The sequence below is a fragment of the Pectinophora gossypiella genome, chromosome 17, assembly GCF_024362695.1.
Source record: "Pectinophora gossypiella chromosome 17, ilPecGoss1.1, whole genome shotgun sequence".
Taxonomy (NCBI): domain Eukaryota; kingdom Metazoa; phylum Arthropoda; class Insecta; order Lepidoptera; family Gelechiidae; genus Pectinophora; species Pectinophora gossypiella.
This window is the reverse complement of record NC_065420.1, coordinates 10,301,120-10,328,662: the sequence shown is the minus strand read 5'-3', so window position 1 is coordinate 10,328,662 and position 27,543 is coordinate 10,301,120. Positions and strand designations below refer to the sequence as shown.

Below are 27,543 nucleotides of genomic sequence, written 5' to 3'. Positions count from 1 at the left end.
TCTACCGCTTCACCTTTCGGGTTCTACAACCCGCTGGATCCACTTTCGGTCCTGTACTTACCCCACCGTTTCTGCTGCCCTGCTGCGCGCGCCGGTGTACCCCGTGTCGTCGTGGGAAGAGTTACAGGGAAGTGGTAGTTTTCCTACTGCACCAAGGGTGCTCAGCCAGTATCAAATTACCTGCGACCCAGAGATCCGATCTATGTACTTGCTAGGGATTTAATGTCAATAAACTTGGTTTTATTTCTATATACCGTTTTATTTACCCTAGTAAGTACAACCTATTTGATTCGCGTGATAGAACGTGACAACTCTCTTCCATTTTCAATTTCTATCAAATCGACTCGTTCTCTTTAATAATTTCACTAAGAAAATCAATAAACCTGAGAATGCCGTTAAAAACTCTTGCATTTATGTCTTTCCTAGACAGCCCGATTAAATTGATGTTCATTATTATTTTATTCTTCTTCTATCGTGTGGATTGTGAGGTGGATTACCAACCCCATCAACCCTGGTGTCAGGGTTATCACTGAGCCGCCATAGGCCCCCGACATGACTCATGTAACGACTACGTACTTATATCAGTAACTAATAACCGGGACCAACGGCTTAACTTGCCTTCCGAAGCACGGATCATGTTACTTTTTGGACAATCAGGTGATCAGCCTGTAATGTCCTAACCAAACTAGGGATCACAAAGTGATTTTTATGATATATCCCACCGGGATTCGAACCCGGGACCTCCGGATCGTGAGCACAACCCTCAACCACTGGACCACGGAGGCCGTTATATATATATTATTTTATTAATTATTAGTAACTCTAACTTATCAATGTTTTCATTACAGGTAGTTATAGCGATGAGGGACTTGTTCCAAGTGGTGTTCGAGCTGAAGAAGAAGGAAGTTGAGCTGGCGAAACAGCAGCTGGAAGGGAAGACAGTCACCAGCACGTTAGTGCGACACACCAACACCATCACCGAGCCCAAAATAAAGGTACGAATACCAATACCACAACCCAGACAATTCATACAAAAAAACTCGTTTTACACATGCGCATCAGTATGTGACGTATGACGCTCATACGATTGAAGACTAAAGTAAGACCGAGGAGATGGGGTGAGGTAATCCTAGCTCAGCCGCTGCTGGGGAGCGGAGACTTGCAGTTCTATACGTAGTAATAGATGTTGCTTGGTGCGCTCGCTGCTAAAGCAGCTTCACGTGTCCTGTATTTCTTCGAAACTGATTTACCTACTTGTAACGGTTGAGTGAAAGAAAGACCTACTTGTTAGAAAGGATACAATCCCTCCCCCCTTTTTATTTTAATTAAAAAGTAATTATTAATGGAATTCCAAGCTACTACGAAAAGCAGAAAACCGCATAGATACCTACGTATACCTACGACAGGATGTAACTTGAGATTGTGACCCTATTCGCACTTCCGATTGTTTCACACGTGCCTTTTCCAATCGAACTCTACTGTTATGTGTGTATATATGTAGGAATGGTAGGATGAAACGGAACGTTAAGGTGTGTGAAAGAGAGAGTAATGAGTGAGCGAGAGAGAAGGGAGGATAGGCTAGTTTCCAACTAGTCAAATCAGTTACTTTTTACTAAACAAATAAACGTCAAAACATGAAATTACTATGTAATTTGTATGAAAATGCACACTGTGAAGTCATAGAGAAACGTGATAAAATAGCGGAGTTATTATTACGTTGGTTAAAATTCATAAATTAGTTAAATAGAAAAATAAATAATTAATTAAACCTAAAAATAGGCAAGTTAGTACAGAAATAATCCGCATATAACCCGGGTGCTTTCAAGGCCAGAGTGAACAGGCGAGTTCGCTCCATCTTAGGCGTCGTCAATGCCTTCGGGCAAGTCTGGGGCCAAGAGCAAACTCATCAAAAGTAAAAAAAAGTCGTTTTCCATCATGCCCCGTCCCACATACACATGTACGTGTGTATGTACGTTAGCGACATAACGTCATAACCACATCCTGAGCGGAAACTTCGCAGTAGGCGCATCGCTTACAAGTCACGAGCTAAAATAAAACCTGTCGACGAGAAAATTTAGACCAATATTGAAGTCGGTTATCTGTTTACTGTGAGTTCGATTCCAATCCACATCAGTTTAGAAAAACCATGATATCACTTGTAACCTTTTAAAGAGGAACCTTCTCTTCTGCTGAGGATCGCGACTACAGGTTATGGTTTTCCACTCACTACGGTTATATGCTGCGTGGACCGTTCTCTGCATGCTGCCGCCCACCGTCTTCTTCAGGGTGTCAGACCGCCTCGTAGGTGCCCTTCCTCGAGCACCTTCCTCCTTTTGCCCAACGATGACTTACTTATCCAGACCGTGTTTTGTGGAGCGCATAATATATCCGAAGAAGCTTAGAGCACGTTTCCGGCGTATTGGGGAGCGCCACGTCGTGATATTGATGTTGAGGAACCCTTACGTGATTAAAATTACAAAATACTTCCATAGCATCTAAAATACTCCGCAAACTGTTAACAGAGCAATGTGGTGGGATAAAGTCTGTATCCTCGTACTTACATAGGGATAAGACCGCCTGTTGTGCTTTTCTGTATAAGTATGTTGTCCTTATCTCTGTATTTTGTGTCCATTGTGCTCAATAAAGTATTTTATCTATCTATCTAAAGGAAAGTAGGCCGCTTTTGCTTTACGCACAGACCGGGGCAAACGGGTCAAGAAGGTCCTGGTGAGGGGTTATGTTTGAGGTTCCGTAGAAAATCCAAACTCTTCTCCCGGCTCTGTGTGCCGTAAGTACTAATCGCGGGAATCAGAATCATTTACCCAACGTCATCATAGATAAACTTGTTGAAGGTCAATTTATCGTTTTTGAATCTACGTCATTTCGCAAGGTGTTGTGACTGAGGAGAAGAAATGAGAAGAAACTGCAACAGCAACACATCTTTTAAATCAATGTAGGTATTACATTAAAGTTATTTAATAACTATAGGAACACATTTAATACCAGGCATTTTTATCTTTTAGGTAATCATGAATCTTATAATTAGCTTTTTTACTTAAAGTAAGCTACACGTGAGCTTTAAATTAATTTTTAACAAATTCAAAATAATCTGGTATTTTATTGTAAAAGAGCGGGATTTATCTTACCCACCCTTGATGACCAAAACAAAAAAAACTGACTTTCTCACAAACAAAAGAAAAATAGAAATATTAGATCAGAATATTTTTCCAATGCTGTCAACATAGGTACTTACAAATTTTTCGCACGGTCCAAGGCCGAAGTAATGTTTGTATACAAACGACGATCGCGGCCATGAGTCATAGATGCAATGCGAAGCATAGCTGAACTATGTCAACAAACATTCAGTCGAGCTGAAAGGTTGTCAGAAGTGGCTTGGTTGCGTTTGAGTGTCGTGAACATAGAGTTAGGATGTCCAAAGTGCACTTGCTACCCATGAACTGCAAATCGTTGTGGATATTCAGGAAAAATGTACGATTTTGTTATTCATTCATCTATTTTGATTCAACAAAATTTACTTAAAAGTTATTATATTCGTGTAGTGCGTGTGTTTAATATAATAATTTCATCCAAAATTTTATTATAATAGCCTTTGTGTCCACTAGAACAGGCACCAATGTAAATACTGTGATTTTAATATTAAATGCGCGCTTCTGTAATGGGATAGTTCTCCGAACACTGGAAGTCAATAACATTACTCGTCATCATCTCCCTAGCATTATAGTGTTTCACAGGGTCCGCTTACCTAACCTGAAGATTTGACGGGGCCGGTTTTTTACAGAAGCGACCGCCTGTCTAACCTTCCAACCCGCGAAGGGAAAACCAGCCCAATACAGGTTAGGTCACATACCTCCGAAAATGCATTTCTCGGGAATGTGGGTTTCCTCACTATGTTTTCCTTCACCGTTGAGCCAATAGTAGTAGTAATAAGTCAATATCGTTACTGTAAACCCAAAATATCCCAGAATCTTTTGTCTTCTTGCATATATCTAGTTATAACTTACGTAGGTTGGCGATATACGTAAGTTCTAACTGGATATTTTCAAATAGACAGAAAATTCTAGGATATTTTACGCTAATGATATCATTAGCGTACGGTCACGAGCATTAATATGTATACACTTTGGTACCATGTCACATTTACTTTTTTGACAAATTGAACTGTAAGTCTCACCAAATGTCAAATATGTTAGTGCGACAGAGTCCTAAAGTGGGTACATTATATTGCTCATGACTGTACAATATATAGGATAGTATATATAATTGATATCCGGCGTTCGACGATCCATCCATTATACCTACCCGATTGTCATCATTGGCACGATTCCTGCAAAAACCTAATTTTATTTTAAGTTATACCCGTCATTTTGTTATCTGCCGAAAAGGAGAATGACGGATGATTGACAATTATAAAATAAATGAGTAAATTAATGAATAACGCGGAGGAATACAATAGGCATCTCGGTGACATGCAACCCGCCACTTAATTCTCTCGTGTTATTATAAAATTTTGGGAGGGTTATTTTTGCCTAAAATTAACGTGTGTTCCATAAATTTTTAGTCTGCTGATTACCCGTCCCTTTTCTTTTCGGTAGATAAGAAAACGACAGGTATAACTTAAAATAAACTTAGACACAAAAATTCTGACACAAAATCGGATTAATCTACAAATCGTATTAAAAATTCGATCCGTCCGCCGCTGCCTTTAAATTCGCAATTATTGAGTTATTTGTATGATAGAACTTTCAGTGCTACACTAGACAATGATGCGTATATTAGAATGTTATTGTTACATGGTCAAATGTTTGTCACATCATTCTTTGTTTCTTGATCCAAACTGCTAAATACTCTAATAGGAACACTATTTCCCTTCTACGCTTTTTCTATCGACACCTTTCGTCCTGTTCAAGACAATATCAAATTTTAGGTAAACAGGACATTGTATTGGTTTGAAAGAAATTTTTTTGACCTTATTATACTAGCCGATTCATCGGGTATAGGTATAAACTATGTGTGAAATAGTGGCACCGCCCACCTTACGTTCTGTTACAATACCCGATCCATACGCATCGGGTAGTGTTGTAAGTAAGTCAATTCTTTATTTCCTCTACAAAAATACATGGTAATATTTGTAGAGGCTGGAGCCTTAACTAGGATACCGTGTGTTCTGGACTCCAGGCCTCCACCTCCAGATAGTGATGGTCAAATTTTGAATTTGAATTTGAAAATAGAAAAAAGTTGAAAAGAAATGTTGTAAAGCCTGTACGAAGGCTGTGACGTAGTTTTGACATAGGTTATATACGCACAGTCGATAGACCACCAAACATACCAGACTGCATCATCGGGCAGCACACCTGACGATGAATATAATTTATCCCATTCCCACTTCTAGACAAAGGTCTTCGTGGTCTTTCATTGAGCCATGATCACTACTGAACCATGCATCTCTGCTCCACAGAGTTTAACGACAGTAGGGGAAACAAGTCAGTCGACGTCTAAAGGCGCGGAGGCAGAGGGCGGCGTGGCGGAACTAGTAGACTTGGAACAGGAGTTGAGTTCGTTGCGGCGCGGACTCACGCAGGTCGAGGGACTGACCCCTTCCACCGACCCCTTCGGAGACTCCTTCATTGCACCAGTCCAGTCCCAGGTATGACAAGACAAACGCTCACACACAGAGGCGGTGCCGGGAGCGTTCCTAACGGCCGTTTTCAATCATCTTTCTATTGACGGTTTTCACTTACTAAAGTAATTTTTGTCAGTTATTTTGACGTAATTACTTTAGTAACCAAATTACATAAAGAGCACCAGTGACGAGTATTGGTACTAATTCCAAAATGTATGGAAAGGACCAAATTTCTTTTTTACGTGACTTATTGTAGATTTGCCGCAGATGGCTTTAACTACTTGGCCGGACAAATGGGGAGCGCTGAAGGCTCTCACCCGGAGAAAAGGACTAGACATGACCGAAAATACATACATAGACTTCCTTTTAAACTATGTAATGATGTTTTAAGCGAAAACTATAGATAGATAAATTATTGAAAATGTTCGTAAGCGGGTAACGGGAGTTAGTACAAAACCCCTCGCGTCTCGTTATTTCTGTGTGCGTATAAACCCGGGAAAGTCTTGTTTGAAAACGCGTGACTTGCTCTTGTTGTGTCACGGGTTAGAATCCCGGTTCGGCTAAGCCACTGAAATCGACTTTATGAGTTTGAATTAATGTTTGGATCATAGATAATTGGATATCACGTGGTTTCCAGGGTTTATGCCCGGTGTGGCATTAGGCTCGCTCTCTATTACTTAGGAGTTAAACATAGCTGGCAAAGTACTCCTCGCCAGGTGGATATACAATACACCTCTGCGTACCCCTTTGATGATACAGACGTGATTGTAGGTGACGTGTGTTATAACTGGAATATTACACAAAATCCCGCCCTGGAACGCTTAAGGTACCGCCTTTGTGCAATGAGCTTTTAAATCGGATTACTCGACAAATCAGATCTGTAATCCAGCACTGCCTTAAAATGTAAACTATTTGAATTAAAAAATGAAGAAGGTTTTTCCAATATTACTATTGGTGCCTATTCAGGTGGATTTAAACTTAAACTAATTTTAAAATGGTGCTGATTCCTGTACACACCATTTAATTTTATTTTAAGTTACCTATACCCTCCTATACCTGACATTTTCTTATCCGCTGAAAAAGAAAGGGACGGGTAATCGACAGGCATAAAATTTACGGAACACACTTCAACTTTAGGCAGAAATTTAAAAAAGCCTTCCATAATTGTATATTGGCCAATAGAATTAAGTTGACCGCACACGTCAGACGGGTTGCATATGAGCGAGATGCCTATTTTATTCGCCTGGGTTATTCATTCATTTTTAAATTAGCAGTTGTCAATCATCCTTCCCTTTCCTTTTTGGCGGATAAGATAATTTCAGGTATAACTTAAAATAAAATTAGGATGTGCCTGCAGGAATCGGCACCATTTTGTATCTACTTTCTAAACACTAAACGATAGATAATGATGCGTATACATAGTAAGTAGGTTTGCTATTGTTACACGCATACTGTAGACGCGTTAAAAAGGACACATGTAATCAATTCATCCAAAAAAGCAATATTGCTATTTGATGTTTGTTGACATTGAACACTTGCTTTTATATGCGCAAATGTCAAATTGGAATGTTGCTTTTTTAGATGAATTGCAATAATGTGGCCTTTTTAGACTGCTACAATGTTTCTATAGCATCCAGTTGCACTAAATATTACTGCAAGTTTTGTCCTTCGAACTTGTGGCTCTGTTTTCCTTATTACGGGTTTAGGGCTTGACTTTCTATCTCTTTTCCGTCCGGCTAACGTTATCCACAACTGACCCGCCGCACCGCCGTCGCCGCATCGTAGGAATCCGACATTGCCATTTCTATTGTCCTGTTTACTTTGATTATATTATAGGTTGCTGCTTGGATACTGCTTGTTTTCTGCAGGAGCGGATCCAGCTTTTATGTCAGGGGGGATCACCAGGTCGCAGACAACCTATTTCCGTAGATAATTAGATAAAATCGCAGTCTTTTTCTATCGTGTGGGTTGTGCGGTGGAGTACCAACCTCAACAGATTATGACTATTTACTGTCAAAACAATTCTATACAGGAAACAAGGCATATACTACTCTCTCCCCAAGAGAAAGGGAAGCAATTATTTTGATTGTTTAACTATAAATAACCTCATTTTTGAAGTCTTCTTCTTCATGTGAGGTGGAATATCAGCCTCATCAACCCTGGTGTCAGGGTTATTATTGAGCCGCCAAAGGCCCCTGACATGACTCATGTAACGACTTCTTACTAACATCAGTAAGTAAGTAACCGGGACCAAAGGCTTGACGTGCCTAAAATTGCAGTGGTCACCCATGATCCAACCTTTCGCCCAGGGCCATCCATGACAATGGACCAAAACACCGGGACCCACGTCTTAACGTGCCCTTCGAAGCACGGAATCAACTTATTTTTCAGACTATCAGGGGATTCAAGCCTGTAAAGTCCATGGATCATCTTACTTTTGGACAATCAGGCTGACATTGCAGGATGTTCACAGTCTGCCCGGATCGCAATCTAAGTACCCAGGATCTGCGGATTGTGAGCCCAATGCTCAACCATTTGACAACAGAAGCCAACCACTAGAGTCGTATTTGTACGTGGAAGAAAGAGCTTAAAAATAACGAAATATCGCTTTACTGCTCGGATGGTTTATGACCAAGTAAAAATTTTAATAAAAATTCCCGGGAAATTCGAGGACCAACCTTAATATCGTGCCATAAGAGAGCCCTATGTCCAACAAAGGATGAGCGTAGACTGTTGATGTTAATGTTGAAAAATCTTACTACATAAACATGTATATTTCGACCGACGATTTTAAGTGAACACACTTTACTTTGTCCACAGAAAGGCCTGCTCCCGCCCCCGCCGTCGGGGTCATCCTCCCGCGGCCGCAACACGCCCGCGTCGCGCGTCTTCTCTCCTAGCAAGAACTCGTCCACCCTACCATTCGACCTTGCAGCCGTGGCGGCGGACTTCGAGCCACAACCCGCGACCCTGGTTGACAACAACCTTGAACCGCCGGTGAGTTCGATGTTTACGTATAGCTGTTACTAGACTTACCCATCGATCTTGCCCGTTGCGTCAAGGTCACGGCCTCGGTGATCGGAATCGTGTGGTCTAATAGCAAATTGGAGGCCGTAACCATGGTAACTACTTACTAATAGCGCCGATTTTAACAATCTCGATGCGCAAGCCCGTGACCTTGACACATAGGGTAGGACGAATTGGTAAGTCTAATAACCGCTTATGTCCGGTGCGAATTAACTACATACTTCAATTTTTGCAGCTTTTGATGTGAAGTGACTAGTTAATTCGCATAGTTTAGAACATTGACCAAGCGTTCCATAGACGCCTGACGATGAAAACTTTATATAATGATTGAGATGTCCTTCAGTATTTCATTAATTTAAATCATCTGCCCGTTTTCAATGATGTTTAAGTCATAAGATTGCAAATATAAATGAGAGTTCTTGGTCAATATTTCAGTGTTTAAATTATACATAATACTGTCATTAAATACGACTATATTAAAATAAAATAGTTTTTTTGGATTGTAATAAATCTGGACAGTATGATGTAAATGTATTAGTTAAGAGCATGCCGCACATTGGCCGGCGCCCGAGCGCAACCGCACCCGAAGCTATGTATGTGACGAGCTTTATATGTCAAGCCCCTTACCTCGCTAGGACGAATGGTAGTTACCAGTAACGTTGGCCCTTTCTTTCTCATTCTTGTAAACGCATGACTCCAATGCAGCACTCTTCTGCATCTCGCTTACGTTTCTTGCTTCTCGCTGCTAAAAGTTCCATTCCGTACATTTTGAACTACTCCGAAAATTATACTCGAGAGGCCAGTTCGAAATGCAAGGATATACTTTATGTGGCGACTCCCGTAGTCCCCGTGTGGCCTGTCGATGTTGGTACTGTTTGAAGGGCTGAATGAAAACGGAACCAAACCTGTGTTACAGGTACAGCCGGGCCCGTCGACGTCGTTAAGTTACGACGTATTCACCGAGCTAGACCCCCTCGGCACCGGCCGGAGTAAACCTTACGTTGACAAAAAACTCTTCTTTCAGGAGCTCAAAAATCCGCCTAAGAAAGTGTTGAAAGACCTCGTCCCGCCGCCGACGACACAGTCGCTGCTTAGCGATATACTGCCGGAGAGTAAGCCCGAGCAGTACGGGCCGGCGACGACTATGACGTCACTCACGCGGCACTCGGGCGGGACCGTGTCTATCGCGAAACCCTCCTACTCGGGGAACTTTTTCTCATCGGATCCGTTCGCGGAGACGGATCCTTTCGACAACACGGACCCGTTTTCGGATTCGTTCAAGGACGACCCGTTCACGAGTATGCAGGAGTTTCCAAAGTCGATTGGACTGCGGGACGAGCTGAAGAGCAAGTTGAGTGTACTGCAGAGTGCGCTGGAGAAGCACGAGACCAGCTCGGAGAGCAAGAGTGTGTTCAACGGACCGCTGCAGGTGTCGCTGCCGCCGGAGCCCGCGCCCAAGTCGCCGCGACTACATAGACAAGTGAGTTTTACTTACTTTTACTTTAAAAACAACTAATCAGTGTAGTTTTTTTACGAAAAGAATTATCCAAGCATTAATATTTCTGTTCAATATATGCATGATTGATTAACATAACATAAGCTCATGACTATATCCAAATTGGGGTAGTCAGAAGTAGAAGGTACATCCATCGCAAGATGAACTTAAGTACCCACACCTCACCGAGGTTCCTATTAGATCAACGTGATAGGTGGTGTGGTGAGCTGTATCGCCGTCGTTAATGGTTGAACCAACTGTGTTACTAGCAACTGCACTTAAGATAAATTAATAAATCATTGGCGCAAGTTTTTCTGACAGTTTACTGATAAAAATCATTAGTTGGTAAACTACTGAAAATTATGAAAGGAATCCAAGCAATCATAATATTTCTGTCCACTTATTATACATGATTGATTATTCATTAATACTTTTTTATTATATTTAACAAACAATCCATATCGACTTTACAATCCATGACGTAACGGAATATAAACCTGATTAAAGAAAGTGTTAAAACTCTTTAACATACAACATCGCTTCTATAATAATATTATCGTAGTTTAGTCCAAAACAACACATTCTCGGTGTAAATTCCATTCGAATCATGTTACATTTGGCTAAATTAGGCACACCTCCAAATAAACCAAGTTTGTATTATCGTTTGACATACAACGTAACTGGTTCAAACATTTCTGGTTACGGACTTTTTGGCGGGAACGGAAACGGGACGGTTGCTTTCTTCATTGAATAATCTAAATAACCAATACGAAGTGATGTTTTGTTCATTCGCGATAGTGTTAGTGTATAGCAATATTCAATAAACAAAGTGTACCTATCCATTTTCGCTTCGTGCCAACAAGCCGCTTCATAACTTGGAAGTTTATGCGAACTTTTGAGTTAATTCGTTTAGGGTTCGGAGTAGGAGTCTGCCCCGAGGATGGGGGCTTAGGTTTCATCATTCATCGTCATCACCTTTCATCATTTCATTAATCATCGTCAAGAAAGAAAAATACATAAGACATGGCTGTATGGGCATCGTTTCCATTGCCTTGCCCTTCGGGGAAACCAATACAACAACATTTCTGGTTGCAATTTATCTGGTTTTGGACAAACGCTTGCTATGTACAATTGAAAATGTTTTCTGTCTTGATAACATTTGTATAAAGTTTATCTGGTTTTTGTTGTCGTATACTTAATTACAGCGCAGCGCAATACAACGCAATTATGCTTATACTCCAGACTTCCAGTATATTTAGGATTAGATAATGATCGTGTTTCATTCGACCACGCCGGCGGGGTCGGTATCGGGGTCCTGAAGTGTTTGGTGTCGCGAGCTGATTGGCTGCCTCTATGGCAATAGATCATCCGTGGGCACCCGATTAATTGGGTCCGAAGAAGAATGGGATGTTTTCTCTCTTTGTTAATGGGTCACAAACAGGAGGTATAAAAAGAAAAAAAAGAGGAGGTAAAGAAAGGCCAGGTCAAGAGTACTCTCGGCGAGCATGCGTGAAGTCTTTGATGAGAGTGGAAGAAGAGAAAGTCGTGTGTCATGATCATTCTTCTTCTATCGTGAAGATTGTGAGGTGTATTACCAACCCCATCAGCCCTGGTGACGAGAGTTATTACTGAGCCGCCATAGTCCTCTGACATGACTCATGTAACGACTACGTACTTACATCAGTAAGTAATAACCGGGACCAACGGCTTAACGTGCCTTCCGGAGCACTTCTTACTTTTGGGACAATCAGGTGACCAGCCTGTAATGTCCTAACCAAACTAGGGATCACAAAGTGATTTTTATGATTTGTCCCCACTGTGATTCGAACCCGGGACCTCCGGATCGTGAGCACAATGCTCAACTACTGGACCACGGAGGCCGTCATGATCGTTGTAAGTGGAATTCCGTGGCCTCAGCCTGTATACGTGTTTATTTAACTGTCCAACCACTACAACTATTATACTATTTATAGAACACAGACACAAGTACAATCCGGCAGCGACCTCAGCCGAGTTCGAAGTTGAACTCGGAGAGTGCGTCGCCGCCGCCGCCGCTACCTCCCAAGAAGATAGCAGACCTGCCCACTGTTCGACCACCACCGCGCCCACCACACGACCACGAAGAGGACAACTCTGACACCGGCCCGCCCCTACCCAGACCCGCCAGGAAGAAGGAACCTATGGTAAGTACTTCCAAACTAATATTAAAGTTAGCTCATGAATATAGCAAACCAGCCCTCATTACCACTCGACCACTTAGAATGACAGCTCTGGCAAAGGCCTCCCCTTGATAAAATAATTAATTATTAATTAAATTACTGTCTGTTTGGGAAAATCAACCTCTAAGGGGGTAAAGATATTCCTTGCGGACGAGCTGCTAGTTCGAACTTCTCGTGTTCCCAGGCGGACCGCAGCACCAAGCCGCGCCTGTCATCGGCCGCCACCAACAGCAGCGAGGAGGAGTACCTGACGCCGGCGCCGCCGCCACTGCCGGCCGCGCGCCGCTTCGACATCACGCTCTCACAACTGCTCGTCTGCACCATGCCAGAACTGGCTGCCAGGTGAGCGTCTTAACAGTTAAAAAGGCAACATCGAATCAATATTGCTTTATGACATTTGTTGGCATTGCGCTCTTAATTTTAAATGCGCAAATGTCTTGCTCTTACGATTACTCGTAAAGAATCTTTTGAATCTTTAGATGAATTGCGTCCTTTTTAACCTGATTTGATTGAAGCTTGTATGACACTAGGAACGTGACGTCACGAGTTCCTATTGCACGGATACTACTGTATTACCTTAGAGGCATACATTATGTACACATGCAACTTCGTTGATTTTTAGATTACGGGTACCAGAGGCGACGTTATCGTCAATGACTTTGCCACAACTCACAGAATACCTTCGATCATACTTAGCTGCTGACAACGAGAGAGCGGTAAGTACTTATGAATACAGACACAAAGTCCGCTTTCCTCTCCATACTGCTCACAACTTCGTACTCACAACAAAATAACGAATAACAAAAATTGCGAGTCCGATAGATTGCAGTGGAAAGTCGACTTTGCAACATTGTCAAAAACACTTTTCCTTTTATAACTAGTAATGTTGTTTCTCCCCAGCACATCCACGTAGAACCAACAAAGAAGATAGAATTAGAGAAGCCTTCAATACTTACCACTACTAAGTCAATAGATAAACCTCTAAGTACTGTCCCGCCCGTGTCTGACTTCAAGCCGCAATTCGAAGACAACTTCGAGCCACCAAGTTCCGACACTTTCGTCGCGAACTTCGACGACTTCGACAAAAAAGCCAACCCTTCCTACGATCGATACGCCGCCTTCAGAGAAATACAAGAGCAAGAACTGAAATCTAAATCTATACTAGATCCAATAGATTCTCCCGTCAAAGATGAACCGAAACAAGACTCAGACGAAAAAGAAGAACTAGCAGCCATCAATGATCTAATCACTAACAACGAGCGGGAAGAAGCCAAAGAAACTTCTAGAAGTCCATTGAAATCGCTAGACGAATTGACGTTAGATTCCTTCAACATGTTTCGGAACTCTGTCAGTCCGAAGCCGTCACAGATAGACGCGAAGATCGAAGACATAAAATCCGTTATGAAGAATTTACAGATTACAGAAAAATCTAGAAGAAGTGTTTCTCCACGGGAAAACAACATAGATATGAAACAAGATGATTCAAATGACAGATATGCGGCGTTGAGAGAGATCACTATAACGGAGCCGCAGGACGAGTTCGAATCTTTACCTTCTGAAGCTCCTAAAGAGAGGAAGAAGTCTGATGAGAAATCTGATGGGTTTGACAATTCTGATTTCTTCGACTGTATAGACAATAGTTCTCTGTCTTTCTCACACGTGGAGGATGCGTTCAGGAAGAGTCCAGGGGTGAAGGAGAGGGAAGAAGTTAAGGTGGAGGAGAAGAAGGAAGTGGTAGTGGAGCCGCCGGTGCGCGAGCCGGCGCCTGCTCGTCTGTCCACGGGGTCCATCAGTGATGTGGCTAGCGGGTCTTCGCCTGATACTAAAGGTATACACTGCTCTTTGTATTAGCTACACCGTAAGTAAAACACTAACAGTGTTACTACAAAACAAAGACTAAAAAATAAACTATTTTTAAAATATAATCCGTATTCGAAAGAAGTCCCGAAGGCCGCGGCGCTACTGTCGCAGATCCTGCATAGACTTATTATGACTTGTCAAGTTAGTTTTATTAAAATCCGCCGACTTCTTTCGTGGCGCGAAATACTATTTCAAACCTAGTTTATTTTTAGTTTGCGTTTTGTAGTAACACTGTAAGTGTCCTTACGGGCCCCAGAAATTGGTCTTGGTTGGTAACTGTGCTATTGCTCTGGAGCATGGTATAAGAAAACCAGGTATGCTCAAAAGTGACAACTAACATTTCAAGGTTAGGCCTACCTGACGTCATCCCACCATGCGTTGCCATTTCGTAAGAAATGAATTACGCACGACCAATGTTTTTAATTTACTTTGCAAGGAAATTTTGAACTTTTAGCAAAACATTTACTTACAGTTTTGATGATTTTTATATATTTGACAAGTAATAGTTTTAGGCGGATGAGATGTTCGCGTTATGTATAAAATAAGATTCAAAGTGTTAGTTACACAGTTAGCTGTCGAATAATGATATTTTTGAATGTGAGTTATCAACAACGCTCTTTGTCCGTGATTGCAGAGAAGTGCGTCCCCGGCGGCGCCCCCCGCGGCGGGCGCTGGGCCGTGCTGGGCGGCGCGGGCGCGTCCCCCTGGTCGTCGGACTCGCGCGACTCCGAGCCGCGCCCGCGCCGCCGCCGCGCGCCGCTGCACCACGACCCGCCCGCCCGCGGTGAGCGCGCAGACCCGGACACACCATGCTTATTCTTACCATGTAGCGCCTTGCGCGTATATGTACTCTATAGCGTCTTACGGACATTCGAAACTAAAATGAAACCCAGAGGGGTGATCGGTGGTCGGCGCCCGATACAAATTTGTGCGGGGCAGAGAGTTCTACACTTCTACACTTAGTCCTTTATTCTATAGCATAAGATATATCATTATCTAATCACTACGGACAAAATAGACATCAAAGTAAATTATATTTCACAAAGCACGTAAGTGTTTTTCTGATTTCAAATCGGATGGAAGATCGAAGGTCGATCGAAGCACGCTTTAAGTCATCAGAATCAGAATCAGAATCATTTATTCAACGTAATTATCATGGATAAACTTGTTGAAGGTCAATGTAACATTTTTGAATTTACGTCATTTCGCAAGGTGTTATGGCTGAGGAGAAGAAATGACAAGAAACTGCAACAGCAACACATCTTTTAAATCAATGAGGGTACATTACAAGTTATTTAATAACTAGAGGAACACATTCAATACCAGACATTTTTATCATTTAGGTAATCATTAATCTTATAATAGGCTTTTTTACATAAAGTAAGCTTCACGTGAGCTTTAAATTTGTACTCTGACAAATTTAAAATATTATCTGGTATTTTATTGTAAAAACGTATACATAACCCCAAAAAAGATGAATTTAATTTACTTAATCTAGAATTTTGAACAACAATTTTATTTTTATTCCTTGTATTGTAAGTATGCCTTTCACAGTTTCTCGGAAGGAGAGATACATTTTTACGCACATACATAATGTTTTCATAAATATATTGACTTGCGACCGTCAGTATGTTTATTTCTTTAAACAGCTCCCTTAAAGAGTCCCGACAACGCAGATTATAAATAGCGCGAACTGCCCTTTTTTGAATAATGAAAATAGTTTCTACATCAGCGGCTCGACCCCACAATAAAATACCGTAAGACATTATGCTGTGGAAGTAGCTGAAGTAGACAAGTCTAGCAGTGGGTACATCTGTGAGTTGTCGGATTCTTCTGACGGCATATGCTGCTGAACTTAGCTTGCCCGCTAGTGATACAATATGTGGGCCCCATTGAAGTTTTGAATCTACAGTAATTCCTAAGAAAACGGTGTGTTCAACAAAATCTAGTTTCTCGTCGTTAATTTTAATGTTATTATTTACTTTCTTTACGTTTGGTAGAACAAATTTAATACACTTCGTTTTCTTAGCATTTAGAACTAGGTTATTTACTGTAAACCAGCTTAGAACCTGCGACACAGCGCTGTTTGCTTCGTCAAGTTCCTCTAACTTTCTATCGATTTTAAATATAAGAGAAGTATCATCCGCGAACAGTACAATGTCAGCTTGGTTCTGTACTACATAAGGTAAATCATTTATGTACACTAAAAAAAGGAACGGCCCCAAAATGGATCCTTGAGGAACTCCCATTTGAACATGAGAGCCCGAAGAAGTCGTACTATTGATTTGTACCTTTTGTATCCTATCACCTAGATATGAATTTAACAAACTGAGAGCTCCATTATTTAATCCATAGTGCCTCAATTTCAAAAGCAAGGTCTCGTGATCCACGCAGTCGAATGCCTTAGACAAGTCACAGAATACTCCTACGGCATTCTGCGACTTCTCCCAAGCATCGAAAATGTGTCGAACAAATGTGACACTCGCGTCTGTTGTAGACCGACCCTTAGTAAAACCAAACTGCTGGCTGTGAAGTAAGTTATTTAAATTAAAATGACATAGCAGTTGGTCGAGAATAATTTTCTCGAAAATTTTACTAAGTACTGGTAGAATAGAAACCGGTCTATAATTCGTGGGGTCTGATTTTGTGCCCGATTTAAAAAGAGGTATAACTTTACTGATTTTCATTAAATTTGGAAAAGTGCTATTTTCAACACTCATATTAAAAATGTAAGCTAGATATGGTGCTAAGATATCAATAACAGAGCTCATCAATTTGACAGACAATCCCCATAAATCTTTCGAGGTTTTAAGTTTCAGCTGTTTGAATACTTTAACAATACTACTCGGATCAACGCGTTTAAAATCAAATAATTCAGTGCAAGCAGTAACATTACTTTTCAACAATATATCAGCTTGAACAGGAGAGGACCTGAGAGATTCTGTAGTTTTTACAGGGATGTTCGTAAAGAATTTATCAAAAACTTCAGCTACATCTTTATCTTGTTTAACTAACCCAGTGCTCGATTCTATATTATATTCTAATTCACGCGGTTTCGAAGCCTTTGTTTCGCTATTTATTACTTGCCAAACTGCCTTTATTTTATTATCCGCGGTCTTTATTTTACTACTAATATGCATCTGTTTGGCTGTATAACACACTTTTCGAAATATTTTAGAATAATTTTTGACGTAGCTTTTAAAACTATCAGTGTGTGTATAGGTTTTTTCCTCATATAAAGAATAAAGAGTATTTCTACTTTTGCGAATGCCTACGGTAGCCCAGTCACTGAACTTGAATGATTGACTGTTGGTAACTACCTTTTGAGGAAAATTATTTTCAAATTCTTTATGGATAATGAGGTGTATTGAAACGCGGGTATACATCGAGACGCTTTATTGACGACTGACACACATCGGCACAGAAACACTACAATCCTTCACCCTTATTGAAAACTTATCCTAGCAAACAAACAGTATAATTTAATAAGGAAAGTAAACAAACAGCAACAACTTAATTACTAGACTTAATATTAACTTATAATCTAGTGTTATTTGTAACGAGGTGGGTTTCTTAAACGACATTGTCTAATAGGCCGAGACTGGGGTGGTTCTGGGGAAGGCAAGGGAAGGGGCTGTGAAACAGGCTGATCTAGTTGTTCCATGCAATCTTGGAATTGATCCTGGGTTTCCGTATAATCTGTGACTAACGGCTGCGCCTCGGCCCTCGGACTACCCGGACTGGACATCTGAGCGCTCGATTTTTCCTTCCTATCGACACTTGTGCTATTAGGTAGGCTGGGAGGACAGGTTAATGAACTCCGTATCCGTTGTTTAAGCTGATCAATGTGTCTGTGCGATTCCTTACCGCAACTATCTAACACTCGATAATCCGAAACGCCCATCTTTTCCGTAATCCGTCCTGATACCCATTTATCCTGTCCCCTATACTGACGCATCCAAATTTCTTCCCCCGGTTGAAGTTCACGGTCTCCCTTGGCTCCACTCTCTTGTTGGCGTTTCTGTATCTTTTCTACTCGGGCCTTCCTATCTGGTCGTAATAAATCCAATTTTGTTCGTAATCTACGACCAAACATTAAAGTTGCGGGTGATTCCCCCGTAGTGCAGTGCTCAGTGTTTCTATACGACAAAAGGAAATTATTTAAATACAAATTAATGTCACTATTCTGTCGAGTCGCCTTTTTAATAGCTGTCTTTATAGTACGTACTGCATTTTCCGCGGCCCCATTCGAAGCGGGATGGTACGGTGCCGAAAATAAATGCTCAACGCCATTAGATTTCAGAAACTGTGAAAATTCATTACTCGTAAAAGGTGGGCCGTTATCAGACACTAACTGTTTTGGCAAACCATACCGAGCGAAAAGGCTACTTAAAAAAGTTATAGTGTGACTAGCCATTGTGCTAGGTACTTGCGTAACCTCTAACCACTTTGTTCTAGCATCCACTAAAACTAAAAACAATTTTCCTGAAATTGGGCCTAAAAAGTCGACATGTATGCGGGACCACGGCTTATCTGGCCACGGCCAGGGACACGGCGCGTGGCGCTGTGGTGCGCCCCCCTCCGCGGCACATATTGGACATCCGCGGCACATCGCTTCTATTGCTTCATCTATTCCAGGCCACCACACGTAACTTCTCGCGAACGATTTAGTTTTTACAATGCCCATGTGGGCCTCATGTAGCTCTGATAAGACCCCTAATCTACAATTCTCCGGTATTACTACCCTATGACCCCATAAAATACATCCGAGTTCTTCATATAACTCATTTTTGCGGTTGAAATAAGGTTGAAGACCTTTGATCTCATTATCAGCTGGCCAATTTCCCCGTATATAGCTTAATATTCTACCTAATGATGGGTCCCGAGAAGTTTGCCTCTTTATGTCATTATAAACCAATAACATTGCATTGTGTGCAAAGTGCAGATATGTTTGTTGTGGAATAGTAGGTACAGATTTCTTAATGAGTTGCGCCGGCAATCGCGATAAGCCGTCTGCCCCATTCTGATTCGATCTGACGTATTCAATATTATACGTATAGGCTGATAATTTTATTGCCCACCGTTGCAACCTACTAGCCGCCATAGATGGGATTCCCTGTTTGGGACCAAATATGGTAACTAAGGGCTTGTGATCGGTGCGCAAAGTAAATTGCCTACCGTACAAATATTGATGTAGTTTTTCAAAACAGAAAACGATAGCGAGTGCCTCACGTTCAATTTGTGAGTAATGTTTCTCAGCGGCGGTCAGCGCACGAGACACATATACGACTGGCCGTTCGTGCGTGAGTGCGCCTACGCCGCCGCCGCCGCCACCGTCCTCCTCGCACAGCTGACTGAGTACCCCGCCTATACCTCGCGCGCTCGCATCACATGTTAAATATAAAGGCTTATTGGGATTATAATGGGCTAGTACGTCCGCGCTCAGTAAAATGGTTTTGACCTTCTTAAAAGCTAACTCGCAATCCTGGTTCCATTCCCATGTAACTCCCTTCTGTAATAGCTTATACAGAGGTGCCAATATCGAACTTAAGTTTTTCACAAACTTCGCGTAAAAGTTAATTGTACCTAAAAATGCCCTTAAATCCGTGATGTTGTTTGGTCGCGGTATGTTTACAATACCTTCTACTTTTTCCGGGTCTACTTTAATGCCATCCGCCGAAATGATGAACCCTAAATATTTGACCTCATTAGTTAGGAAGTTACACTTTGTTTTTTTTAGTTTTAAACCATTACTATATAACCGATGCAATACCTTTTCAAGAACTTCTAAATGTTCCTTCATATTAGTCGATCCAATAATTATGTCATCCAAAAAAACCTCCACACTAGGTATATCATTTAAAAGATTTGTCATAATACGCTGGAAAATACCGGGACTCGATGATAACCCGAAGACTAATCTTTTGTACTTGAAAAGGCCCTTGTGTGTATTAATAACTGTCAGATTATCCGGATCGTCCAACTCAATTTGATTGTAGGCTTGTGTTAAATCTATTTTCGTAAATATTTTAGCCCCATTTAATTTAACTAGCAGGTCATTAATACGCGGCACAGGGAATCTATCAATTTTAAGAACAGGATTTAACGTAACCTTATAATCAGCACAGATACGAAGCCCACCGTCCGGTTTGCGCACCGGCACTAAAGGAGTAGCCCAGTCCGCATAGTCCACTGGTTCGATGACACCCTTGCGCAGCATCGCCTCCAGCTCAGCCTCCACGCGCTCACGCAGCGCATACGGCACGGGCCGCGCGCGGCAAAATACCGGTGTCGCCTCTTCACGTAACTGAAGACGTGCCTTGCCTCCCTTGTACCGGCCCAGTCCCTCCGAGAACAACTCTTCATATCTGTGAAGCAGATCAATAAACTCATTTTTATCCTTATTTTTACTATTTTCTAAAACATTATGAAACATGGGCATTCGAATTCCCAGTTCTGAGAGCCATTGTCTTCCTAATAGAGAAGTAGTTCCACCCTCAATTATAAAAAGTTCTAACAATTTAGATTTACCTTCATATTGTACTAATGATCTAATTACCCCTAACGGTTTTATTTTACTGCCATTGTAAAATTTGAAAACAATATTTGCCTTTTCTATCGATTTATTACAAAATAATTTATCGTATGTTTTCTTACTAATACACGATACTAATGAACCCGTATCTATCTCCATAGATAACGGAACCCCGTCTATTGACACAAGTAAGCTTACCGGCTTATAACTGTTCAGACAAAGTTGATGTAAATCTTCCTCCTGCCAGTCTTCCTCCTCCGACAACGGTGGAAAATCTTCCTCCGGTACCTCGTTTCCCTGGTTTGACGTACGCTCGGCGGCCTGTACGTGAGCCACCATGCTGTGGCCTGAGCTGTGCCTCGGTGGTTGTCCTCCGTTTGAACGTGCCGGGCACACCCGCCGTAAATGACCTCTCTGTCCGCATCTGCTGCAAATGAACTTGCTATAGCGGCACCCATCACTTCGATGGTCCGACGCCCCACAAGCAAAACAGTAGTATTTTGAGTCGTCCCGTCCCCCGCGCTGTACGCTGAAGGTTGATGAAGGGCGCGCTCCGCCTGCGCTGGCGCCGCGGCCGTTCCGGCCTGTCCCGGTGCGCCTCGCTGCTACCGCGTTTAGCGAGGTCTCCTCGCTGCCGCTGCCGACTATACCATCGCTCTCGCCCCTTCGATCCACCGCCGCCGCATCCCGCTCCGCGGCTTCCATGGCACAAGATAGTCTCACCGCGTTTGCATATGTTAATTTTTCCTCCGCGAACAACCGCTGCCTTACCGCCTCACTCCTCAGTCCACAAACCAGCTGATCTCGCAAATTCTCTTGCAAGACGGACTCAAATTCACAAAACTTTGATAGTTTCTTCAATTCCGAAATGTATTGTAATATCGATTCACCCACATGTTGTCTCCTCTGACGAAAACGGTATCGCTCCGCCATAAAAGACGGTACAGGTTCAAGGTGCTCCCTCATAGTCTTCACCACTGATTTATAACTTAGTGTACTCGGTTTATCCGGGCTGGTTAAATTACTGAGTAGTTCGTACGCTTCATCTCCCATTGCCGCGATCAAAGTGGGTAGCCATTTATCCTCTTTAACATTATTCACACTAAAATACATTTCCGCACGTTCCACGTACATTGTCCAATTTCCCGATCTCACATTAAATTCCGATAGTTTCCCGATAGACATGATTATCTATAAGTAAATAAAACTGGTTGATTTGTATTTGCACGCAACTAATTGTTCTCTCGTTAGCCACTGAGGTGTATTGAAACGCGGGTATACATCGAGACGCTTTATTGACGACTGACACACATCGGCACAGAAACACTACAGATAATAGTAAAGAAATCCCTGTAAAAATCGTCAGGATTGTCTGTATCAAAGTTTGGACAAGGTAAGTTACTTATAAGACTATTTCGATATTTCTCTATCCGAGTATCAGTGATGGGTCGTGTACGAAATTTAATTTTCTGAACATTTTTAAGTACTGGAAAACTGACCAGCTACCCACTGTGATCTGACTTAAAACAGTTAAGGATACTGTTGTCTTGAAAGTCACAATTGCAAAAAACGTTATCTAAACATGAGGCAGTTGTTTCTGTAATTCTAGTTGGCTCCATAAATATATTAACAAGGTTAAAAGATGTAAACAAACTTAGAAATCTAGTTGTAATTGAATCTACTTCATATAAATCAACGTTAAAATCTCCACACACTATAATGGCTTTATTACTTTTAGATATGACCTTCAGTACATTTTCCATCACTGATTCAAAAACTGTGAAGTTAGCACTGTATGGGGGTCTGTATACGGCTACAACAATATGTTTCTCTGTTTCTATACATGAAATCTCCATAGTGCCCTCTATCGAAAGTCCAGTAATATCTTTGCGTTCTTTATATTTTAAACTATTTCTGATAAAAATAAGGGAGCCACCACGTAATTTGATCTTTCGACAGAAAGCGCTAGCGAAATGATAATTTTTAAAACCGAATAACAATTCATAATCCTTCAACCAATGCTCTGTAATACATAAAATGTCAATAAAAAATGTCTCTAAAAATAATTCTACGTCTAATTCTTTGCCAGAGAAGCCTTGAATATTTTGGTGAACTAGTTTTAATATTCCAAGCTTCTCTTTTGTCTTATTGTCTAGTTTAAAGATGAAGTACCATTCGTGGTACATGGCTGACTACCGTCAATAAAAAGTTTTGTACTGTAAAAGACAGTACAGTCAATAAGTTTACTGCCTGGTCTGGCAGAAGTGTCTGTAATATAAAAAACTAGTACTGAACATATAATTTTTTTAAAGTACTTAGATAGATATATTCTATCTGTCGTTATTATACAATTTCGAATAAACTTATTCAAATCTAAATAAATAATATTACTATGATGACAGGTTCTGTTATAAAGGTGTTGGTTGAGAGAAAATATATAATTATTTTCCTCACTAGCTAATGTATGAGAATACACCATGAACCAACCTCGCCAGCTTACCGTTCATATAAGTTGTCAATGTTCTCGTTGATAACATAATTGGATAGTTTCTTATGTCAAAGTTATATTATACAGGCGATACCCAATTACCCAATCGTTCAGGCGATTTTTTTGATACACCTGATGATGAGCAGCTAAACGAAATACTCTTGTGTCCCCAGTGCAAACATCGTCGTCATCAAGGGACGTGTCACCCTGGGACGAGGAGCCGCCGCCTGTCACAAGACTGCAGAGGCCGCCGTCACATCATAGAGACCGGGAATCCAGGTAAAACAGTTTTGTTAATATAATAACATAAACATATTACACAATTCCACTTGATATCAACTCAGAATCATGGCCTGAATCATCCCTCAAAGTTTTCGTTACGACACTAACACCCTGAATATTCATTCTTAATCTTGTCCATTCTGGTCACACCACACATCCATCTTAACATTGTCATCTCTGCCACGTGTACTCTTCTTTCATCCGTCTCCTTTGTCGCCCAACACTCGGAACCATACAGCAGGACAGGGGGGTTAAAATGGCCACATCGAAGCAATTCATCTAAGAAAGCAATATTGCAATTTGACATTTGCGCATATAAAAGTAAGTGGGCAATGCAAACAAATGTCAAATAGCAATATTGCTTTCTTAGATGAATTGCTTCGATGTGGCCATTTTAACCCCCAAGGTCTTACGACTGTCTTGTATCATCGTCATCTCCCTAGCGTTGTCCGGTTTTTCACAGGGTCCGCTTACCTAACCTGAAGATTTGACAAGTCCGGTTATGACCGTCTTGTATATAGTAATATTATACCTTTATAAAATAACAATGACTTATACTATGTAAGGCCTTTTTTAGTACTTTTGTATTCCGTTACTTAAATCAAAAAGAGAAAAAAAAAGAAGCAAAGAGAAAAGAGTTTGAGTTTGTTCTAAGAGTTTGAAGTTCATTTCTTTTTTTAAACCTTCTGTGTCAACTGATTAATCGCTAAGGACATGAAATACTTTTTTAGCAGACACGGTTCATCGGGCTCAAGAGAGTGTTTGGACTCGGGCAGTGGAAGGGAGAAAGACAAGAGAGATAAGAGGGACAGAGATAGAGATATCAGTAGAGATGGAAGAGACTCGGCGAGAGACAGGAAGGATTCCGGCAGCGGGAGGGACCGACGAGACAGTAAAGAGAGGGATCACAGGTAAGAGAAACTGTGAGAGGCATACTTACAATACAAGGAATAAAAATAAAATTGCTATATAAAATTCTAGCCCTAAATGATAAAAATGCCAAAGTCAAAGTATTTATTGCACACCATATGGTAAACAGTTGTTATAAATATTATAGTACCACATATGGACCCGGGAGGGTATAGCAAAAACAAACAAAAATATCAAGAAATTACATTAGGCCAGAAATACAAAAAAAATAAATAATAATAAGTACTTAACATTAATCAAACTTAATCTAAAAATAACTATGAAAATCTTAAAAACTAAATTAATAACAACAAAATCTACATCACTTACAGTCTACTTATCATGTAAGAAAATCTCTTGCAGTGTGTAAAAACTTTTCTCAATTAGGAATTTTGCCTGGTATTAAATGTGTTCCTCTAGTTATTAAATAACTTGTAATGTATAACACACCACCTACATTGATTTAAAAGATGTGTTGCTGTTGTAGTTTCTTGACATTTCTTCTCCTCGGCCATAACACTGCCAAATTACGTAGATTCAAAAATGTTAGACTTTGTTCTTGCTTTGGCTATATCGTAAAAACGGTGATACATACAAACGTCAAACTTGGTATAATTATAAAGCAAATCCCAAAGTAACATGACGAATAATAGAAATTGCTCAAGTGTGAGTCGGCTTGCGCTACAGATCCCGAACTCTATAAAAAAATGCGATTTTTATTAACATGCGTGGTTGTAATGTGTTTTGATTCGAAATAAACAGATTTATTTTATTTTTACGTAAATTCTGTCCCTTTGGAGATCATTAGGCTCCTTAGCTCGAGCCCACGTCACACTTAGCCAATCGTGTTCACGATAGGTCAGAAAAAACAATATTTAAAAAAGCCACGTTTACTGGGGATTCTTATTAATTTGTAATTTTATGGATTTGAAGATGACTTCAACAAATCGATTTCTATTTAGAACAATTATATATTTCCAGAGAACACAGGGACAGAAGAGACAGGCGGAGTAGAGAGAGAGAGAACGACTCGTGGGACCGAGACAGGACATACAGCAGAGAGAGAGACTACAGAGACTCGCGCAGCAGGGAGCGCAAGGAGTACAGGGAGGACAGGGACCGGCACAGGAAGCCGCGACACTCCTACGACGAGGAGGAAGAGTGAGTGTCATAATACCTCTTACAACGTAATCATACGTGTAAGCCATCTTCGGGCGTATCATCGTCGTGCCGACTAGGAGTCGAAGTGGTCGGTGGTCGCCATCGCCGAAATCGGTCGGAGATCATCATCATCACAACGTAGTATTAAACAGCACGACCAGTTCAATACAATTACAATACAATACAAATATACTTTATTGCACATTTTTGGTGCAGTACACAATTCAACAATTGGGGCAGAAGGCAAGAGGGAAACCACTGCCCTATTTTTCACTATAAAGTAGCATGGAGAATGCTACACTGAAATTAGTGATGATGTGATGACACAATTCAACAAAAACAACTCACGAATCATTCACTAATTTCATTCACTATACAATTCATTCACTAATTATATAAAAATATAATTTTTTGATTATTTTTTTGTTATAGCAATGGTCGTTTACGAATACGACCATTCTGCCAATGTCGAAGTGATCGGAAAACAAACTGAAAAAATGTAAAACTGTAGGTAGACAGCTAAACCTCGAGTTAACATGTAACAAGACAAAACAGGAAGTCACAGAACGTTTATCACAGTTTAATATTGTATTTACATATATATTTTAAATTATACCTGTCATTTCCTAATCCGCTGAAAAGGAAAGGAACGTATGATTGTCAACCCTTAAAAATTAATGAATAACCCGGACGAATCAAATAGGTATCTCGCTGGTATGCAACCCGTTTGAGGTAAAAGTAAAAGTAAAAATAAAAAGTAAAAATTATTTATTTGCCAAATAAAGTAAAATTAACACAAGTGTGCTGTCAATTTAATACTGTCGGGTTATTGGCCGATGTAAAATTTTTAGAGGGTTGTTTTAGATTTTTGCCAAAAATTGACGTGTGTTTTTATACCCTTTATGTATTTTGTTTTATGTATATTACAGCTATAGCGATGGATGCGGCTCCGGCAGGTCGTCACCTCGTGAGCGGTGGCCCGACCAGCGGTGGCGGAGAGACGGTATATATCTACACTTATATACTTACACTCACATATGCACTGGCGACACCAAACACTTCAGAACCCCGATACCGACCCGAGGTCGACGACTTCCCTCATTCAGCGCTTATCCCTATCGACCCACTAGGGTCGACTGATTCTATCAAATATTCTTCCTCTCAGACGTAGCCCTGAGCCGATGTTCGCGCCCAACTGGGCACCTTCAGGCCTGTTGTTTTAAATTTTGTACCGGGAGCCCTCAGCGCTCTCCATTTGTCCGGCTAAGTAGTTAATACCATCTGCGGCAAATCTACAATAAGTCACGTCACAAAAAAACTCACATATGCACACAGATATGTCCACTTTAGACATTATACTCTCCTTATTCTTCTTTGACTCGACAGCACGATGGTGGCGATTATGTTACAATACTCGCTTATACTTAATCTTGAACCCAAGGCAAGTAGCGAGTCATTCCCAACACAAGTGTCTGGATTACTTACTGGGAAGACTCACATATTGTACAAAAGAATTTGGTGTTGACACAAATTTAATTTTAATTATTAAACTAGCTCTGTCTTTTTCTTGCACTTAGAGTAAGTAAAGGACGGCACAATTTTTAGAAATGTCAAATGTTTTGTTCGCCAGAATCAAGCACCAGTCATCACTAATTTAAGAGCCACGCTCTTGTCGGTGTAGCATACTCCATGCTACTTTTTTAGGGAAAAATAGGGCAGTGGTTTCCCTCTTGCATTCCGCCCCGGAGTACTCTGACTGACGCGAGTGGGACAGTACAGGAATTGCCCCAGTGGATTTCAGAGAAGATGACTCTGTCCCCCTTGGGGCTGGGTTAATGGTCTTGTATGAAACCAAAACCAAAGGCAAGCACCAGTATATTGCTTGCTTTAAAATTTATTTTCGCAAGTGTCTTGTACTTTTCTACA

The 27,543-nt window shown here is 41.0% G+C and overlaps 1 protein-coding gene across 1 annotated transcript in view; it reads left to right on the top strand.

Moving 5' to 3' along the window:
• LOC126374568 (protein disabled) overlaps nt 1-27,543 on the top strand; it is a 53,553-nt gene that overhangs the window by 16,618 nt on the left and 9,392 nt on the right. The window contains exons 5-17 of the mRNA XM_050021238.1: nt 849-995; nt 5,477-5,665; nt 8,462-8,638; nt 9,585-10,148; nt 12,137-12,346; nt 12,567-12,724; nt 13,005-13,098; nt 13,283-14,210; nt 14,877-15,026; nt 23,439-23,544; nt 24,279-24,458; nt 25,438-25,617; nt 26,547-26,620. Coding sequence (XP_049877195.1) covers nt 849-995; nt 5,477-5,665; nt 8,462-8,638; nt 9,585-10,148; nt 12,137-12,346; nt 12,567-12,724; nt 13,005-13,098; nt 13,283-14,210; nt 14,877-15,026; nt 23,439-23,544; nt 24,279-24,458; nt 25,438-25,617; nt 26,547-26,620 — 3,157 coding nt within the window. The remainder of the gene's footprint in view (nt 1-848; nt 996-5,476; nt 5,666-8,461; nt 8,639-9,584; nt 10,149-12,136; nt 12,347-12,566; nt 12,725-13,004; nt 13,099-13,282; nt 14,211-14,876; nt 15,027-23,438; nt 23,545-24,278; nt 24,459-25,437; nt 25,618-26,546; nt 26,621-27,543) is intronic.